This window comes from Phyllostomus discolor, chromosome 13 (genome assembly GCF_004126475.2).
Source record: "Phyllostomus discolor isolate MPI-MPIP mPhyDis1 chromosome 13, mPhyDis1.pri.v3, whole genome shotgun sequence".
Classification (NCBI taxonomy): Eukaryota; Metazoa; Chordata; class Mammalia; order Chiroptera; family Phyllostomidae; genus Phyllostomus; species Phyllostomus discolor.
In genome coordinates this window covers 9,469,012-9,490,165 of record NC_040915.2, presented here as the reverse complement: position 1 = coordinate 9,490,165, position 21,154 = coordinate 9,469,012, and the positions used below count along the sequence as shown (strand labels likewise).

At 38.1% G+C, this 21,154-nt stretch overlaps 1 protein-coding gene across 4 annotated transcripts; it reads right to left on the bottom strand.

Annotated features, from left to right (window-relative positions):
• Window positions 1–79: 79 nt before the first annotated feature.
• Window positions 80–20,691, bottom strand: LOC114509858 (F-box/LRR-repeat protein 21). 4 transcript variants are annotated; one of them, XM_036013885.1, is made up of 6 exons: window positions 20,368–20,686; window positions 17,997–18,053; window positions 10,082–10,448; window positions 9,506–9,628; window positions 5,669–5,840; window positions 2,998–4,905 (listed from the first exon to the last, which is right to left on the bottom strand). In XM_036013885.1, exons 3-6 carry the CDS (start codon window positions 10,445–10,447, stop codon window positions 4,262–4,264), a joined length of 1,305 nt encoding a protein of 434 aa, XP_035869778.1. In that variant the 5' UTR covers window position 10,448; window positions 17,997–18,053; window positions 20,368–20,686; the 3' UTR covers window positions 2,998–4,261. The 4 variants fall into 4 exon arrangements, with proteins under 4 accessions (XP_035869779.1, XP_035869778.1, XP_035869776.1 ...); XM_036013886.1 differs by lacking the exon at window positions 17,997–18,053 and having other exon boundaries at window positions 80–4,905; window positions 20,368–20,691; XM_036013883.1 differs by lacking the exon at window positions 20,368–20,686 and having other exon boundaries at window positions 17,997–18,330.
• Window positions 20,692–21,154: the final 463 nt, after the last annotated feature.

Genomic DNA, 21,154 nt, shown 5'->3' with positions numbered 1-21,154 from the left:
GACTCATTGAACTTTGCTACTGGTGAGAAGTGGCTACAGTTGTACACTAAGATACAGTATAAGAATATTTATGACATCATTATTCATCAAAGCAAAACCTGGAACAACTTAAATGACCATCAGCAGTGAGATGGACAAATAAATTGTGGTTATAGAATGGAATATTACATAGCACTCGTAATAAATAATTCTCAGCTAACATAACACAATGAATCAATCATAGCAATATTGAGTAAAAAACCATCCAAAAGATCAAATATAGCATGATAATTTTTAAAAAGTTAAAACAATTAAAGCCAAAACATAATCTTTAGGAACACATAAGTATGTGATGAAAATATATAAAAAGAAAATCAAACAAATAATAAACACTAGTAACCTCAAGACTTGATAGGAAAGGACCACTCAAATTTAAGTTACTATCAATGCTGTACTTTTACAGTTAGGAGGTGATTTCATACGTATTAATCATTATGAATTACAGTGGTACCTCGGTACTTGTCATTAATTCGTTCTGATGAACGGTGAGCAAGCGAGGACTGGTGAAGCATTTTCTCTTGCGGGTTGGCATCGTGACTCATACAAGTTGTAGCAAGTGCAAGTGGTGAGCAAGTGCTGAGTGCTAAAACATTTTTTCTCTTCAATTTTTGATGAGTACAGGGTTTGATGAGTTCTGAAGCTGACCAGTACCGAGGTACCACTGTGTATGTTACAGATGTATATGTTACAGATGTAATAGGACTTGCAGGTAGGTGGCCAGAAAAGAGAGGTAATGATGGTTCTCAGATAGTTTAGAGTCTATACAACACAATTAGTAGTTCCTCATACCCAGTTAGATACTTTTCTCTACTATACTATAATGTCTTATACAAGGCTAGCAAATTAAGGAGTTTTGGTTATAAAAAAAAAAAAAAGAAAACTACAACCAGCACTATCTGGTTTGATAATCTATCTTTTCATCTCCTCAGTGCCAAGTAACTTTAGATTGTTTCCAAAAATTACATTGTTTTCAAAGGGCACAGGCTGTGTCCCTTGAGAACACAAAAAAGGAAATAACACAGACTTTAAGGGCAATTTTTAAAGAGCTCTAAAATGTTTCAACAATGAAATATGTGCATAGCCTTCTAAATAATCAACGTCTTGAAGAGACTGTTTTAAAAACCAGACTCATTACCTGGAATGGAGAGCTTCCCCAAGGTAGAGCAAGAATGTTTCCTTCTGCCTAGCATTCCACAAGAACTCTCACATCTGTTGAATGGAAATGCAAACTTTAGACTAAAGGACTTCTTTCTCAGAAAGAACTAGAATACAGCGCCCTCTGGTGAATTATATTAGAGGGTTTTTTTTTTTAGTTTCCTTTTAGGTTTGAATGTCAAAATGTTCAGCTTAAAGTATTGCTAAGGTTCAAATGACAGAGAAGTAACAGTACTGAGTAACTTATTTTTCCTTAGTGAAAGTGGTTATAATACATACTTAAAAATGTGGTATCAGGTATTAGTCTCACTGACTGTAAATAATATGAACAAAATCGGTTTTTATTTTGGAAACTTTTTTTTAGTTTTCTGCAGGAAAGTAACTTTATGAAAATAAAAGTTAAGCGGCCAGTTTAGGGCTAGGTCTATATAGGGAAGAATTCTTATATCCTTGTGACATTTATCACATTAGTGGCATATCAACAGCAATGCGTTGATATCTGTCCATCTCCCTAGTATTTAGTACAATACAAATGAGCCCAGGAAGGTTCTTAAGGAAGAAAAAACAAAAACTTGAGAATCCTATTTTTGTGTGTCTTCAGTATACCTACAATAGAACCTTTTCTCCCATTCTCTCCATTTACATTTTGTCTAACAAAATGATCCTAACTTTTCCAGAACTCTTCAACACATGCAAAAACACAAATTTAACATGAACAAGTTTGCTTACAGAACATACTTTTAAAAGCCTAAAGCTCAAAATCCATCTAATATCAAATTCTTTCATTTACCTAGAATCCTTGACTCTTAGGAAAACAGTGCTTTCCATGGACTTCCATAGTAAATGGAGACATTTTCATTAAATGAAACATCAAGAATACTTTCTATTTCCTCATCTTGTTTTTGTTTGTTCTTCAATTTATCAACCCAGTAAGATCAACCATGGTCTCATTTAATTGAGCTGATGAGTTTTAGTCTAACTTTTGTTCTGATATTATTATTAATTATAATGCTCGGTTCACTATGTTTGACTACTAAAGACCACTATTTAGAGCAGCAATTTCTCCTTCAATGTAAAAGAGGCCACTCACTGTCATTATTTCTCTATGCTGGTGGGCCGCAGGAATTAACTCCCCCTCGACCTCTCCCCTCTTCTAGTCCCTTTCTGTTTTGCTTTGTTGTCCTCCAGTGCAAGCACCACTGGCATTCTATCACCTTACCACTCAGGCATATGCACTTTAATACCAGGTGCGACTGGAGGTTTCTGTCTTCAGTTTTTCCACCATTAATTACTCTGATCTCCAAGCAGTCCGACCCCTCCATCTCAGTTATACCACTTCCTTTCTGTCTGGTAGTCCTGTTATTCCAGTCAGACCCTAAGTTCCCTGTCATTTGCTGCTTCTGCACTCTAGGAGAGTAGAGAAATCTTAAGGTACAGCTGATATAATCTGCAATAGTATTAACTGTCTTTAAGAAATTGTTTTTTTTCAACCAGTAATATCAGCTCCACTGGCATTTATTTAGTGTGTACTAATGTACTACACACTGTTTTGAGAGGTTTGGACTCGAAGGTGAATGAAATGAGATGCCTGTTCTTCAAAAATACTCAAATACTGGAAAATGATAGATATATTTTTAACTTTCTTTTTATTTTTAAATTGATTATCTTAGAAGGAAATTTAAGATATTGAAGGGAAAAAGTTTGGTGGGATCGGGGGAGGGAGGTGGGGATGGCTGGGGTGGGAGAAAAATACAGACAAGTGTACCTGAACAACAATAAAATAAAATAAATTTTGAAAAATGCTACAGAAAAGTTATAGGATAAAATCAAAGTATTTAAGTAAAACTTATTGAGTGCCTACTATCGTGTTAAATATCATGGCAGATGCTGGGAACACAACAGTGAGTGAAACCCACCAGTGATCTTACACTGCACAATAGAAGCAGCAGATGATCATACAAGTAAAGGGCAAGTTACAATAATGGTGAGGGCCACAAAGAGCAGTCGCAGAGTGCTGAGAGTCATGGAGGCTTCCCCAAGGAACAGGCTCTAAAGGAAAGATCTGAGGGAATGGAGAGAGTAATCAAAGTAGGATGATTAATATGTACGAATGCCTTCTGACTAGAGCCTCTGCACAGCAGCTGTAAGGACCTGAAAGAGAATGGGAGCAAAAGGGCACGGGGCAGCTTGGTGGGAAGAAAGTGAGTGCAAAGCAGGGTGAAGCCAGACCTCGTAGGATCTTGTGAATCATGTCAAAGATATATCTTCATCCTAAAACCAATACATAGCCATTAAGGAATTTTGCTTACTACTGATTAAATTACAAGATTGCTCTGCAAAGTATTTGGCATCATTTCAGATGCACAGCAATAGGTCAGTAAACACTGATTCCCTCCCAAACATACTCTGCAAAATTTACTTATTTGTCTCAGTAGTGTATTTAATCAATTAACAATCACAGTATCTTCATAAAATGAATTAGCATTATTTAATTTTAGTCTAATATCAATTTACTCTCAAGTTAATGTAATAAAGTAGAATTCCAATACTGGAAATTAAAGTTGTTTATTAAATCATAACATGTTATATAGTGCTAAAATGAAGTGTAATTAAGTCAGCATCTGTATCTATATTTTGATTTTACTCTTAGTTTTTAATACTAAGTACTTTGTAAAATACATTAGGATGACACAGAAACAATTAAAACACTATAAAGTTGTAAATGGCATAATTTAAGGGATCCAAAGCTCAATATTATAAACTTATTTAGCAAAGTAAAATACGCCTTCAAGGAAGGCTAAGCAGCTTACCTAGAAACTTTTTGTAGTTTTTAGCATATCAACTATCTAACCAAAACATAGTCTCTGTGCTATATTTAGGAAAATTTTTGGCTTTTCAAATTTCTTGTATTTTTTCAAATGTTTCTGCTGCAACCTATTAAGACAGTTTGCAAATGATGAAATACTTTACCTAAAATATTTCAGCAATGCAACTTAAACTTTAGATTTGCATAGACTGAAAGAAGCTAATTTTTTAATTAAAAAAAGTTAGGATCTTTGGTAGTCAATTACCAAATAGGCATGACATCAGGGAACCACAGTCTTCCCAGGTATTTGGAAACTTCAGTGTGAATTTCATCCAGGCTATAATTGTCATCAGGGATCAAAACCTCCTCCATTATGGAGAGCTGGGCTAGCCTTGTCCCACACAGTCTCACAAACTCAATGAAGGCACTGCAGCTAACTTCGCATTCACTCAGGCCCAAGGCTGTGAAGTTTTTACAGTGTTTAGCAATACAAACAAGTTCATCATCAAGAGTTTGGAGACCATTGGCACACACCACTAACTCGATTAGTCTTGGACAGTTAAGACCTATCCGTCCAAGAACTGCTTTGCTTACTGAACGGCCAAAATAAAGGTGAGTAACAGGGGAGTTTTCTCGGAAGAATGTCTCAAATTCCTCTTCATATAAAAAGAAGTACATAACAACATTAACTCCAGGGGAGTGTTTAATTAGTGCATCCCAACTTTGTTTTTTAATAGAATGAAATTCAATTTGTCCAGGATTTTCACTCACAACATCAATTCGAAGATGTTCAAGGTTAACATGAGTCTCACTTGAAAGTGCCAGGAGAAGTTCATCACTTAGCATGTAATAATTCAATGCCAGTTCTCTAAGGCCTTGACAATGATCAGCTATACAAAGGATTCCTGTGGGAAATGAGGAAAAATTCTTCAGAACAAAGATCACACTAACAATAACATTTTGTCAATTTACATTTGATACTAGTCATTCGTTATTTACTAAAATAGACATCTAATGATTTTTGAGGAGATGGGTGCCAAGATATACATAATTATATATAATAATATACAGGATCTGGCAGAAGTAATGCCACTGAGTGTGGTTGGTAGGGCATGTGAATGTCCCGCACAAGACAAACAGCAATTTGAGCATTTCACCTAAAATTTCATATGGTATGCTTCAGTCTGATGTTGCTATGTTACAGAATTACATGTTTATTATTTTGTAATAAAAGATTTTTATGTAATAAAAAGAGGTGTTATCTGTGCTGGACCCTGTATATATAATTAAAATACTCTTAGGAGAAGCAATTTAAATTATCTCTAGCTTACAGATTAAGACTTCTTTTGAAAAAAGAGTAATATATTATGTTCCAAAAGCATGTATATTTCTATAAGAAACTGCATTCTTTTTTTTAAGATTTTATTTACTTATTTTTAGAGAGGGACGGGAGGGAGACAGAGAGAGAGAGAGAAACATCAATGTGGGGTTGCTGGGGGTCATGGCCTGCAACCCAGGCATGTACCCTGACTGGGAATCGAACCTGTGACACTTTGGTTCACAGCCTGCACTCAATCCACTGAGCTACACCAACCAGGGCAGAAATAGCATTCTTACTATCACTATAGTAAAAAAGATGTCACTCAAGCTTAGAAAAATATAACGTACCATCAGATGAAACATGAGGACAGCTACTCATTTTTAGGAGTCTTAGAGTATCACTATTATTTGCCACGAGAATCTTCAGTGAGGGATCATCCACTGGTGTGTCTTCAATTTTGATTGATGACAATGATTTTGAGTTGATAAAAACAACTGTAAGCGCTGACACAAAGTGAGCCTTGCATGGCAATATGAAAAAAATTATGAAAACATTATTTAAATATCTATAGATTCAATCAAATTCATTAAAACAAATATATCAACATATGCTTACAATAACATAGTAAAAGCAATCAACATATTACTGTTTTTCATATCAGTATGCTCACCATTAGCTAGTAGAAGACATTTTTATAACCAAGTATAGTTTTAAAAATACTTTTACAATTCATAAATGGAATGGTGAGAAGGGGAGAAGTTTGAAAAATTTCATAAGTATGTCTTTCAATTATTTTCAATCTTAAGGATTTTGTTTTCAATATTAAAAGGGTATGATTATATTTATTTCCTAGAGTAGAAGTTAGCAAGTTATGGTGTGCCAACCAAATCCAATCCAATCTGTTATTGTATAGCTCATGAGTTAAGAATGGTTTTTACATTTTTAAATAATTGCAAAAAATGCTTTGAAGACTATTCAAAACATTTCACGACATGTGAATATTAAATGAAACTGTCAGTATACATAATTAAAGTTACTATAGCACAGCCATTTGCTTCAAATATATATTGTCTATGTCGACTTTAATACTGTGATACACAGAGTTGATGGTATCGCAACAGCAGAGTTGCAGCAAAACTGCATGAGCTGCAAAGCCTAAAATATTTACTATCTGTACCTGTTCAAACCCTGCCTTGGAGGAAAGAGAATTTTTATCTGGTTTATTCACTCCTGTATTCCCAGCACCTAAAATGGTATCTGGCACATAGGAGAAGACCAATAAATATTTGCTGATGAATAAGTGAACAAATGATGTCATTCTTTGATGACATGCTTTTTGCTAGCAAATTGAACAAAAATGTTTTGAAAACTTTTTGAAGATTGACAAACTAAAGCTTATTTATAGTATGACTTCAAAACGGGTGGGGTTTCACAAGTTTTCAGATCCAGTGTTTTTGGATACAGATGGAAAGTCTGGAAATCAAATCCACGCATGATCATTTTTCCTTTTTCAAAATCTATTTGGATCCTACCAGAGGTTCTACTGTCCCTATTAGAATGACCAAATTGGTTATAAATCTAAATTAATTTATAAGAAAACAACAAACAAACAAGCAAAATATAACCAAAGACACTAAAATAGAGAACAGGCTGACAGTGACCAGAGGGGAGCGGGGAGGGAATTTCAGGGGAAAAGGGGAAAGGTTTGCAGGAACAAGTATAAGGGACACATGGACAAAAACAAGGGGGGATGGAAATGGGAGGGAGGTGGGGAAGGCTGTGTGTGGGGGGGCTGGGATGGGAGTAAAAGGCAGAAAACTGTACTTGAACAACAATTATAATAAAAAAAAAGAAAGAAAACCTGTTGGTGTATACTAATTGCTAACTGATTTACACAAATTTTTGTATAGCAGATGGCTATCCTCTTAATTTTATGATGCCAAACATTATTAGAGAAATAAAATACATCATTCTTTTTTTTAAAGAAATATAAGGGTTTTTTCCCCTTTAATCAACTCTCAGTGGACTCTTTTAATCCTGAAGGACACAGTTATGCATCAGAACACAGGTATCCCCTACTTTTTGAGAGTTTTGCTTTACATCATTTTACTTTTACAAAAGACCTATATTAGTACTCGTTTTCATGAACCAGAAATCCAAAGAGGATTTAATTTCTATGAAGAAAGGCAAAAGGCAAAAATAACATTCAGCATTTTGTTTTGCAGTGAGCTGTGGCAGAGGCAGCATGCACCTTGAGCAGTGAGAACGGCCCCATCAGCTCCTCCTCTAGGAGCTACACTCAGCCTCTCTGCATTAGGCTGCCATAGCTTTGAGCTGTGTCTGTGAACATCTGTGCTTCATATTAATTTGTTTTGCGTATCCATTGGTAAGATGTGTCCTAAGATAATGGCTCTGTGCTTTATGCTGTTTGGGCTTACAAAAGGTTTTATAGTACAGTTCTGCTTTTGGATAGCAGGGGAAACCTGTACAAATTTTATTATAGTAACGATAGATTTTTTAGCACTTTTTATGCCTAGCAAAATGCTGTACTTTTATCTTACTTTCCCTTAGTTTACAAATGAAGAAAAAAGTGAGGCTGAGAGAGATCCACAACTTCACTGGAAGCCACAGAGCTCATTTTACTGTGGAGGCAGAGCTGGAAATGAAGCCTGCTAGTCGCCGTTGCCTCGCTCAGGTGTCTGCATCAGCTAACCCAGAAGCTGGCTCTCGGAGCTGATGTGCAACATGAGAGACAGCTTAGAATCTAAAAATTTTAGGTCAGTCTGAGTCCAGAGTTTATCAATAAGGAAATAACCATTTAGAACTAGTAAACTTCCATCTGATTACTGATACTACTCTAATCCCCAAATGACCCATTTTTTAAGGACGTCTCTTAAAAAGATAAACAGGCTAGCAGAAATGCTTGCTAAAAGAGAGCCATGACACAGTTTATGAGAGAAGAGATGTTACTATTCCTCTACCCTCTTCTATAGGAAAGTTTCTATTAGCCCATTTTATTGACAACCGTAACTTAGTGCTTATTATATATCAGGTACTATTCTAATTCTGGATTTATAATGGTAGGTAAACAAATTAGAATATCCCCCTTCAAGGATTTTATGATTTGGTCTGGGGAAAAGAGAATAAATATGTTAAATCAATGAGGTATTTTGAAGTCCTGATGAAAAATATAAAGAAACTAAAATATTGTCATATAGGAGAGGGTCACTGTAAGAGTGAGCACTGTTTTAGCAAAAGCAGTCAAGGAGGCCTCTCTGAGCAGATGGCATTCAAGCTGAAGCAAGAATGAAGAGAAGACAGTTATTAGTTTCTGTGGCAGAGACTACTGGGTGCTTCTGAACAACGATTCATACTTCTTTTTTTGGTAATCTAGTCCCAGTATTTAGCTGGGCACATTGCACCCAGCTAAAAGACATCTGTGGGGCCACAGGGCTAAATTCTGGCCAAGGAGACAAACAGCAGCATTATGGGATACTTATGGCTAGTCTCCCTGAAAAGGAGAGGGCATATCCTTCTTCCCCCACGGCTTCCATCCAGCTGTCTACAATAAGGACGTGATAGCTGGAGCTCAGAAAGCCACCTTTGACAATGAAGATGAAGAAAACAGCTTGGAGAGAATGCAGTGCCTTGAGGAAGTCTGGGTTCCAAACACGTTTATACCAGCTATGGACTGTCTCATCTACGGATTCTTTTAACACAAGAGAAATAAACTTCAGTCCTGTGTTTTAAGCCATTGTTATTTTGGAATTTCTACTACATGGACTGAAACATCATCCTAAAAAATGCAGTTTATTTAGTTAAATATTATGCTGTTCCACCTCTAATGAAGAGAGTCTAGAATTACAGGAAAGACATCCATTTACACATATTCAAAGTGATTAAGTAAATCAGCACTTGAAAATCATACATCTAAAGTTTATATGAATGACATTTACTGGGGAAACATTTACTAAAATTTATTTAAAGAATGAAACCATGCATACGCTATTTAAGCAAAAATAAGTGCTAGTCAACAGAAAACTGCTTTAAATTGTTGAGTACAAGCAGAATATTGTCTGTTTTAAGAAAAAAGTCTTTTCTGCTAGTTTGACAATATTTAAGAATTTTACAGAAGAGTTTTACAATATTTAAGAATTGCACCCAAAAAAGCATACCATATTTACCTTTGACATATTCATAAAACTTGGCTTGGCTGTTGAAATCAAGCCTAAGGTCTGGATAGAACAATTCACCAGCTGAGAAAGTATATCACAGGCAGCTTCTGCTGATTCAGTACTACTATCAACCTATAAAGACAATTTTAAATCTTAATTTAATAAAGTTAACTTATTAGAAAGTTACTGGCAAATACTTATTTAATAGAGTTCATTTGCAAAATTGTGTTTACCCCTCAAGCTATAAAATAAATTAGTATTTTTTCTTTATACAAAATGTCTCAGATAAAAAAGTGAGAATGATGATGACAAATTAACTTTCTAAGCACTTTGCACTTTCAAATCTTTTACAATTACCTGAATTTTATAATAGCACTCTGGTGAAGGAAACTGAAGTTTTTTTAAGTTACTCAATTATAACTCAAGTTCTACATCTCAATCTATGCAAATAACTACAGAAAAACAGGAAATATTTGAGATAAAAATTCTGCAAAATTCACTGACTGCTTCAACACAAGGATATGGATATTAAAATTATTGTTAAACTATAAGTCATGGTTCCTATTTAATGCTTATTTTTCTTACCTTAAAGCTGACGTACTGAAGGTGGGCAGCATGCTTTTTAATAATCTGCTGAATGAGATCAGGATGAGTGGACTTAAAATATGAAGTAGCTGACTGGTTCAGTTCAAATTCAAACTTTCTCCAAAGATCAGGAATATGAAAAACTTCATTCCATCTCCTACATACAGAAGATGCCCGGGCCCGATCTATTAAAGGAAGGTACTGAAAAATGTGTAACACTACATGGTGAGGCAAGCTCCCCCAGTCTAGAAGAACAGTGTACATGTGAGTCTGGTTGAGAGAAGAGCAGAATCCAAATTTTGGCTGTTTCACTGCTGGTGAAGAATGGACAATTTTATTCACAGCAGATAAATTGTTCCTCTTCATTCTGTAAACATTAAAAAAGGTTAAATGGTCACTTTCCATATTTCATCATACATTTGTGCTCTAATTGTATAGAATAACAACATTAGACAATAAAACACAGTGAAAAAGTAATCTCCCACTATTGCCTCTACGTGCTGGGGATACAGAAAGAAATAAAATGGAACCTGTTCTCAAAGAGCTGTGGACAAATGGTGAAATGCAGTGGTAAATGCCATCACTGAAACTGGGACAAGTTGCAATGGAAAAATAAGGCAATGCTATATAATTGAGTTTGTATGGGGGAGAGGTAATTGGGCAGGCTTCGAAGAGGAAATGACCTCAAAAGCTGTGTATGTCCCAGGTTTATTCCTGGTCAATTACTGTATTCTTACTATCTCTCACACAGAAGGAAGCATTACACTGCAACTGTGCTAAGAACTCCTGGGGGTGTGGTCTAGGGGACAGTAAACCACAACTAAAAGCATAGGTTTCAATGAGTCCCAGCTCTGCCATTTACTAGCCATGTGATCCTGTTTGAGCAAATTAATTTAAGCCTCAGTTTATGCATGTGAAAAGCAGGGAGAGCAGCAGTACCATTTCATAAGGTTGTTGTGAGAATTAAAATACCTTAAGTGCCTACACATAGTAAGTGCTCAGTAAATGTTGCAGTTGCTGTTATTTTAAATTTTCCAATGCATTTTTCTGAACAAATTTCATTAAGTTGAAGCATAATTCTAACAAAATGTCAAATGATCTGTTACGATTTTCAGATGATACTCAAGACACAGGAGCTCTAGAGAAAATGGATATAGCAGGGACAAAGTCTGTGTAAGCAACACACCTCGCCACTACTCACCAATGTACATAGCAAAGGAAAGACCATTCTTCCCCAACAAAAAGAAATGACAAATCTCCAGCCTGAAATACAACTAAGTTTCAACAAATTTCAGGTCCAGGTTTACCTAAATATATTGGGTTATCTTACACATATTCTTACATAAGAATGCAATGTATTTTAAGCATACAATTATTTGAGAAGCAAAATAATGGTAACAATAGTTCTGAACTTTAATGTTGGTTGACTGTTCAGTCCTCATTTCACCCTTGAATGCTAGGAATGTGTATGTGGAAGATTCAGTGTCATAATTGAAACATACCTTTAAATCTAATGAAATATTTATTTAATATGTAATGTTTCTGTCTTGTGAGTCACTCTGATGTGAAACATTTCTTAATCACAATATAGAGTTGGATCCCAGAAGTAGGACTGACCTACTCATGAACAAAATAAAAGGTCATCTTTAGGGTTTGGAAAACTGAAATGGAAACCAAAAACAGTTGCAAAGCTGTGTCTCAAGCATCAGGCAAAAGAGCTACCACATACATTTTAATCTGACTAAAGTTACATGCATGATGGAGAACTGGTCCACCAATACAGTATAGGATACACGAAACTGCTGACATCAATAATTCAAAGCATATGCTATTTTGAAAAAGCTGATTTATTCTTTAATGATCATTCCCTAAAATAAAATATGATGGCCTGGGGAAAGTAAATGAATGGACACTGAATTCTAAACTCTGATGTGGAGCATATTTATTGACATTTTGCTTTTAATTGCTTTATTTGGTAGCCTATAGAATAGATAGTTAAAATTTCACTAAGGTATTACAAAAAATGTTATCCTGAATATAATCCATCACTAGAAAAGCAATGAATCAAAAATAAAACAAAGACTTCTTTCAAATACCAGGCTAAAAAAACTGTGTTGCAATTCTAAACACAACAATTGTGCTATATATTAAATCTGACTATAGGCAATATGAATTGATTGTTAAAACTGTTTATTTAGTAATTAATTGTTAGTTAATTGATATAATCATCATAACTAAAGGATTTTATGTACCAAGAATTCTATTAAAAATAACATTTTAATTTCCCTTCTCCTTACATACATTACCATATTTTGCTGTGTATAATGTGCACCCATGTTTTTAGCCCAAACTTTCAGGAAAAAAGTCTTTCACTTTAATTTTTTAATTCAGTTATTATTTATTTTCAGAAACAAAACTGATTATTACATTCCAGGGTATTATTTTACATACGGGTATTGCAATTGCTTTCTAGAGTTACACTTTTAATGAATAAGCATAAATAAAAGAATTAAAAATATTTATGTAGCTATAGAATTAGTACTACCCATGGATAATACATATCCTTATTTTTCCCTCAAAAATTTGGGCAAAAAAGTACACATTATACATGGCAAAATATGGTAGCTTTCAGACCATAAAACTCACCAAGAAATCATAAATTTCATATAAAATAATTTTATAGCAAGTGAGCATTAGTAAACTACATTTTAGAATGCAAGACAAATTGATTTTCTTAGCTTGAAAATATACAAAAATTCCAGCTTAAACATGTATGATCATTTTTAGAAACTGGTAACTTCTTTATCAAACTACCAACTTTCTACCTAAAGAAGGCTTCCGGGTTATAGTTCACACTGAATGAACGAATGAAGGAACCGCTGCCATGGAGTACTCACTAACAGCCATTTGATTTCACTTCCTAGGCTGGCAAAATACCACAAAAACACATTTATCAGAATGTGTAAGTAAAAATGCAGTAATTTTGAAACTTAGGATATTCAGATGTATCGCTGTGTATATTGGAAGTTCTTGTTAGGAAATTATTGATTACCAATTTTTTTTTCTTACTCAGAAGTAAACCTGTCCAAAAAAAAAAATCTAGCCTGGTTGGTAGAAATATTGCAACACTTTACAGAAATTATATTTGAAACTCTACTAAAATAGAAGGCAAGGAACTTTTGGTCAAGATGGTGGTGTAGGCAGACATGACTTGTCTCTTCATACAACTACATCAAAATTACAATTAAAATGTAGAACCACCATCAGTAAGAATCACCAGAAATTAAGTTGAATGGAAGTCTAACAACTACAGAGTTGAAGGAACCGCATCTATCCAGACTGGTAGGAAGGGCTCAGACGTGGAACAGGCTGGCCTCTAACCCACGTGTGGTGGATAAAAACTTGGAAGGAATATCTCAGGAGCAAGGAGTCCCAGATCCAAACCAGGCCCCTTGGAGCAGGGTTCCAGTGCCAGGAAGAAAAGTCCCCACAAGTTCCAGCTGCAAAAACTAGTGGGGATTGAGGTGGTGGATGAAACTTCTGGAGACTCAAGCAGTTCCTCTTTAAGAGCCCACACATGGACTCACCTACTCAGACTCACTCCCTCTGAGCTTCAGCACTGGGGGTAGCAGTTGGAAAGTCACCAGTGGTATACAGGGAGAAACTGAAGTGCCTGCCATTAAGGTGAGCAGAGGCCGTTGTCCTTTTTCTAACCCTCCCCCAACAGAGCCAACAAGCTGGTGCCATATATGAGACTCCAAGAACCTGGTTAACACTGTTTAACCTGCCTTGGAGATTCCCAGAGACTCCACACCATCCAATTTATGGGCCTACCCAAGCTGCTTTTCCATATGAATGACTGGTCTTGGCTCATACTTCACAACTTCCTAAATCCTACTGAACAAGCAACAGCTGGCCTCAGTGAGCCCCAGGTCCAGCACTAGCAGCAGCCAGCCTAGATTCACAGTTTGCCTTCACCTGGGAATCTCCAAACCCAGCATAAGTAGCAGCCATCTCAGATTGCTTTAGGGCTCAGGCAGGGTGCCCCAGGTAAAACACAGGTGGGGGCTGATACCAGCCTTCAACACTCAGGACACCCTGGGGCCAGTGCACCCAGTGGACAGCTACAGACCACATCAGAACACCAACACCCTGCCCCTGCACATCTGATACTCCATGGAAGGTGGAGGGTGGTGGTCAGTGGTCACAGCCAATCTTGCAGCTGACTGGCCTGGGTAAATCCCTTGCATTGATCTTTCAACAGCAACCAAGCCTCAACTACAGGAGGAGGGTGTATTCATACCAAGGGTGCACCTCGAGTACCCAGCTTGGATGATAGGGAAGGCTGTGCCACTGGACCCTACAGGACACCTACTACATTAGGCCACACTACTAAGACAAGGAGTCAAAGCAGCTCTACTTAATACATAAAAACAAACACAGGGAGGTGGCCAAACTGAGACAAAGAAGCACGGCCCAAATGAAAGAACAGAAGAAGAATCCAGAAAAAGAGCTAAACAAAATGGAAATAAGCAATCTATCATATGCAGAGTTCAAAACACTGAATATAAGGATACTCAAAGAACTTAGTGAGAACCTCAACAGCATAAGAAAGATCCAGTCAGAAATAAAAGAAACACTAACTGAAAGAAAGAACAATTTACAGGGAAACAACAGTAGAGTGGATGAACCTGAGAATCAAATCAATGACATGGAACATACGGAACCAAAAACAAGCAATCAGAACAAGAAGAAAAAAAAGAATCCCCCCCCAAATTAGGATAGTATAAGCAGTCTCTGGACAACTTCAACAAGTCCAACATTTGCATTATAGAGATGCCAAAAGGAGGAAAAAAAGAGCAAGGAATTGGAAATCTATTTGAAAAAATAGTGCAAGAAAACTTCCTTAATTTGGTGAAGGAAACAGACATGCAAGTCCAGGAAGCACAGAAAATCCCAAACAAGATGGATGCAAAGAGGCCCACTCCAAGACACATCATAATTAAAATGCCAAAGGTTAAAGATAAAGGGAGGATCTTAAAAGCAAAAGAAAAGGAGTTAGTTACCTATGGGAAGTTCCTGTAAGACTGTCAGCTGATTTCTCAAAAGAAAATCTGCAGGCTAGAAGGGATTGGCAAGAAATATTCAAAGTCATGAAACGCAGGGACCTACAGCTGAGATTGCTCTGCCCAGCAAAGATATCATTTAGAATCCAAGGGCAGATAAAGAGCTTTCCAGAAAAGAAAGGAGTTTATCATCACCAAACTATTATATGAAATATTAAAGGGAATTATTTAAGAAAAAGATAAAAGCTATGTAAAATAAAATAGTAAAAGATACAAATCTATCAACAATTGAATCTAAAAAACAAACTAAGCAAACAAGGACAGAGACAGAATCATGGACACAGAGAGTTTTGATGGCTGCCAGATGGGAGAGGGGTGTGGGAAAATGGGTAAAGAGGTGAAGGGATTAAGAAGTACAAATAGGTAGTTACAGAATAGATATGGGGATGTAAGTACAGTATAGAAAATGGAGTAGCCAAAGAACTTATATGCATGACCTGTGGACATGAACAAGGGTGGGGGGACTGCCTGTGGAGTGGGGGCAAAGGGGAAAAAATCAGGACAACTGTAGTAGCATAATTGTAAGAGGGTGCAGCCAAGAGTGGAGCCCCAAATAGGGATTTGTAATAGGGTCCAGAAGAGCTTGGAGATCATTGGCTCCACACCACAGGGCCACACCTACCCAGAATGCGGGCAGCTGTGGCCAATTGTGAAAAGAGCTGGAAATGGGGTTGCAGAGGAAGATTAGCGCTGGGATTTAAATGGAGGCACAGCAGCCATTGGGCCTCTCTCTTTTTGGGACCACACGTCTGTTTAGGACCACAAGGCTACGGAAGTGTTCCCTTTTGCCACGTGGAGGGTGCTGGGAGGACTGTGTGCATTTGTGGGGAATTTTAGTTTGTGTTATTTCAAATGAATAATAAATTCCTTTCCTTTTCATGAATCTCTGGCATTGAGAGACATCTTTCCTCTGGCAGCGGACATAACAAACCTGGGGGATTCCTTTTGGGTAATAGTATATTGCCTGGGCTGTCCTTAGCCCCCCCTTTTGTACTATAACATAATCAATAAAATATAATTTTAAAGGGAAGTTGTGGGAAGAGGAAATGGAGACAACTGTACTTGAACAATAGCAAAATGTGAAAACATATAGTAAGACATTAAATTATATTAAAATTTTGAAAAAATTAAAATATAATTTAAAGATGCTATAAAATAAAATAGAAAGCAGTAGATCAAACAGCCAAATGGCTCTGAAAATTTACATTTTAATTAACACATATGGAGAGATACTACAAAAAATTTAAGGTAGTCCATGATTACATTTACTTGTTAACAGGCCGTGTAAATCATTTAGCTCCAGTTTTTAGCAGTGCATAATACTACTACAGCTGTAATACTGGGTTGGCCAAAAAAATTTTTGTTTTTTCCCAAAAGATGGCTCTAGTAGTACTTAGTTGTATTTAACTTCATGCTAAATAATTTTGTTAGGTTGTATTGTGACAGCTTTCATATCAGTGAACTTATCAAAATTGGTGAATTTTTGTTTAGCCATTTTTATACTGACGATGGAATAAGCAACACTTTCAGCATCTTATGCTTTATTATTTCGAGAAAAGTAAAAATGCAACTGAAACACACACACAAAAAGACTTATGCAGTGTATGGAGATGCTGTGACTGATCAAGCATGTCAAAAGTGGTTTGCAAAGTTTTGTACTGGAGATTTCTTTCTGGATGATGCTCCACAGTCAGATAGACCAATTGAAATTAACAGTGATCAAATCGAGACATAAATTGAGAACAATCAACATTATACCACACAGGAGATAGCTGACATACTCAAAATATCCAAATCAATAAGTTATTGGTGAAAATGAAAAACATGTCTTTTATTTTAAAGAAAAAGCCATACAGACTTTTTGGCCAACCTAATAATTAAATAAGCAGATAAAACTTTTATAACTTAACATTCCCATAGGAATAAAGTTTGTTTGACCAGTCTGCTGTTAACAGAACACATGTTTCTGTGGGTTTTAAATTTTTTTACTTATATTGATACATAGAATTGATTCATTCTTACTTGATTCATTCCTATTCTCTTTGAAGTTTGGCTGCTTTTAGGCACAGCTACTTGTTAGAGTTAGGAGCAGTTTATAGACATGGACAAAAATAATAACTCGTCTACATTATGATAAAACTCACTGCTGTGGCATCATGAATAAATGTCATAAAGTAAAAAAATAAATGCATTCTATGACTTCTGTAAGTCAAATTAAATTACATAGAGGAGGTGGAAGAAGCAACCTATTAAGCAACTAATAATTTCTTTTAAATTTCTACCACCACCTGCCAGCTCTCAACCTCTTTCTGAACCCTATTCCTAAAGTAGAGCTTTGAAGGACAGACAGGGAGAACGTACCGGAGACCAGTATCTACAATTTAATATCCTCTACTGCCATGTGTTCTGCTATTAACCAAACCACTATTTTCCAGACAACAGCAAGGTTGTCTCTCTCTCCTTTACATTCCAATGCAGAAGTAGGAGAAAGGAGCTATCAGGCACACATTTAGAGGAACACCACAAATAAGAGAAAGACGTCAAGTGACTTGTATTCCCCGAATCAGATAACACACAATTTTATTTACTGCAGAATCTTTTCTATACTATGTTATCAATCTGGCTACTTTTGTGTTTGCAGGCCATGCTTTATGCTAGAAAATAAAGAAGTAACCTAGTAAGGATATATAAATAAGGAATCACCACCTAAGATCCCTAAGAAGACAGCAAAGCAAGTATCTTTCTCAAACTAATTCACTGGAGTCTTCAGGATCAGATGAATTACTTACCTGATTGCTGCAGGAAATTGATTGCTGTTTCAGAGTCACTATCAGGAATTGTAAGGGCTGGCAGAAGACAAAACCAGAATGCAGGGACCCATCAAGTGATAAGCCATACTTCCAAAAGGGAGAGGTGAGCAAGCTCACTGTGATGTTTAGCACAGTTCTCGAGTATGGAACAGGTTTACTAGCATTTGAGAGATGCTAGTCTCTGAGAGTGGACTCAAAGTCCCCTTAGTGGCTTCACTGACTACCCTAACCCAATTTCCTTTTTTTGATATGTATACTAATTTGGTGGATTAGATGACCACGTGAATCAGATCCTCTAAACGTAAGAAATCCACCCTCCCTGGTGTAGCTCAGTAGATTGAGCATGGGTTGCAAACCAAAGGGTTACCAGTTCAATTCCCAGTCAGGGCACATGCCTGGATTTTGGGCCAGGTTCCCAGTGGGGGCCACATGAGAGGCAACCCATACACTGATGTTTCTCTGTCTCTCTTTCTCCCTCCCTTCCCCTCTCTCTAAAAATAAATAAATAAAATCTTTTAAAAGTAAGAAATCTCCCACAGTATTCTTGAGGGAAAGATAATCAAAGACATTAGATGAAAGACTATACATCCAAAGTCAAGTTGGTGGCAGCAATGGGAGCAACTATTTTCTGCACCATCACCAGGTTCTTCCAAATTGCTTAAATGAATACAGAAAGTACTTTTAAAAATGTCAAGTTTTCCATCACCACAACACTAGAAATGTATAAATACCACAGATAACAGAATAAAGATTCAAAAGTATCTAAAAGGCTGGACAAATCTGCTGGAAGCAGCAAAATGAACATGCACAGGAAGAGATCGGCAAATGTCCTTTATTCAAGTTACCTTCTAAAGGGGCACACTGAGAAATCAGACTGCCGCCACCATAGGCTGATGGTCTCCGCTACCGGGTCTGAAACCCCAGTTATCAGAGGCGTGGCCTGGACAGGAACGCTGAAGATTGGCTCCCAAAATCCAGCTTTAAAACACACAGCCTTCAAATATACCTCCTCCCACTAAATATAACCCAGAGAAAACATGATTTTTTAGGAATGGTGTCAAACATATTTATGTTCTCTGCATCCCACATCACCTCTAAGTTCCTTTCTAAACCTAAAATCTACCATTTTTTAAATGTGAAAGTCAAATGATGATATCATCAAGGTTTCAACAAAGACAAAAGATAAGTATTTATGTCAAACAAATTTTTCTGAAAGCAGTGATTGCCAACTTTTTGGTGTTCTTACGTGTTAGCAGTGATTTAGCCATTTTCTCTACTCCCTCAAAAGCCTCCGTGTGATATTAAGATGTATTTATTTTTTAAAAATCCTTCAAGTTTAGAATAGGTAGGTTTGCTTTTAAATGACACATACGAGGCCCTGGCTGGTGTGGCTCAGTGCACTGAGTGCCAGCTTGAGAACCAAAGGGTCGCTGGTTCAATTCCCAGTCAGGGTACATGCCTGGGTTGCCAGCCAGGTACCTAGTAGGGGGTGTGCAATACGCAACTACACATTGATATTTCTCTCCCTCTTTCTCCTTCCCTTCCCCTCTCTCTAAAGTCAAATAAAATCTTTTTTAAAATTAAATTACTCATATGAGAAACTGAAGTTTTCAAAATATATGTGGACTCAAAACACCTTTTGAGATACAAGGGGAGGTGCACAGAACTTCAATAGGGCGATCTGTTACAAAGTCCCTGCTGGCGGCTAACTCTCTCCTCCCGGACTCGGGTAGAAAGCGGGCAGCGAAGACAGACTCAGAGGTCTAACAACCAGTACAAATGATTCAGGACAGCATTTTGCGACATTCTGCTAAAACAAAATAATCCTAACTTATTCCGCGTCATAGTTTGGGGACCATTTCTGGGCACACCAGCCAAAGTTAAAACCAATCCTTCTTAAAGAGTCCAGATTCTTCCAACTTTAAGGCACGGCTTTGCGTCTACTTTCCTCTGGGACGTTTACTTCTCCGGGCCCACGTATCAACTCTCTCGGTCGTCTTGCAAACTACCTGAAGGGTGCAGCTAAAGCCAACGCACGTCCCAGTGGTCTCTCCGCACGGCCGGCCCCGCACAGCCTCCGGCCGCCAGCGAACGCGCGTCTGAGAGCCGCGGGAGGCGGCCGGTCCTGCCGGGCTCACCCTCCGCGGACCGGCGAGCGAAAGCCCGAACCCGGGGACCCCGGGTCCGTGCTCGCCCTGCAGAAAAACACCGCGGAGGAAACAAGAAGTGGGGCTGCAGAGCCCCAAACACCCTCCCACCTCGGAGCAGCGCGAACGCGGAGGTGGGGGGTTTGCGAGGCGCCTCTGGCCTCAGGGCCGGGGATGGGGTCGCGCCTCGGGGGACCCCGCACCTCACGTCTCCGGCGGCGGAGAATGCCAGGCCACGCCTCCTCGTTCCCCAAGAGCGCGCTGACCCAGGGCGCCTCCGCGGCTCCAAATCACTACCGGCCTGACAGAGGCTGGACCCGGGTTCTGGACCGCAGCTTCCTCGCAGTCCGCTGAGGCGAACTCCTCCAAGACCACCAAGATCCCCAGACGGAAATGCTACCTGTAAACACAGAACCGCGCGTGTTTCAGCGCGCACACCGGCGTTCGCTAGGTGACTGCCCCGCAGCTGGCGGCGCTCCGCCGGCGGCGAAGCCACCAGAGGCTGCGGGCCTCTCAGGGGCCCGCCCCAACCCCATGCCGCTGCGCATGCGCACTGCTTCACTTTTCGCGGGGAGACCGGTGGGCGCCCGCTGTCAGGTGCTCAGAAGTCCAGGGGAGGCCCCTTGGAGAGTGAGTGCGAGGGTGTTTGCCTGTTGGTCTCCAACTAATTCGCTCTTACCCCTCGCGAGGTAGAACAGTCTATCAGCCTCTCTAAATGGCCATGCACGAATGGTTCATTGCCTCCTAGAAAGCGCACCACTTTATTAATACAGATATACTTGAAAGGACATTTAAAAAAATTTTTAAATCATTGTTCAAGTACAGTTTTCTCCCTTTTACTCCCATTCCAGCCCACCCACCCAACCCTCCCCACTTCCCTCCCATTACCACCCTCCCCCTAGTTTTTGTCCATGTGTCCTTTAAATTGGTTCCTGTAAACCCTACCCATTCTCCCCTGAAATGCCCTCATCTATCCCCTCTGATCACTGT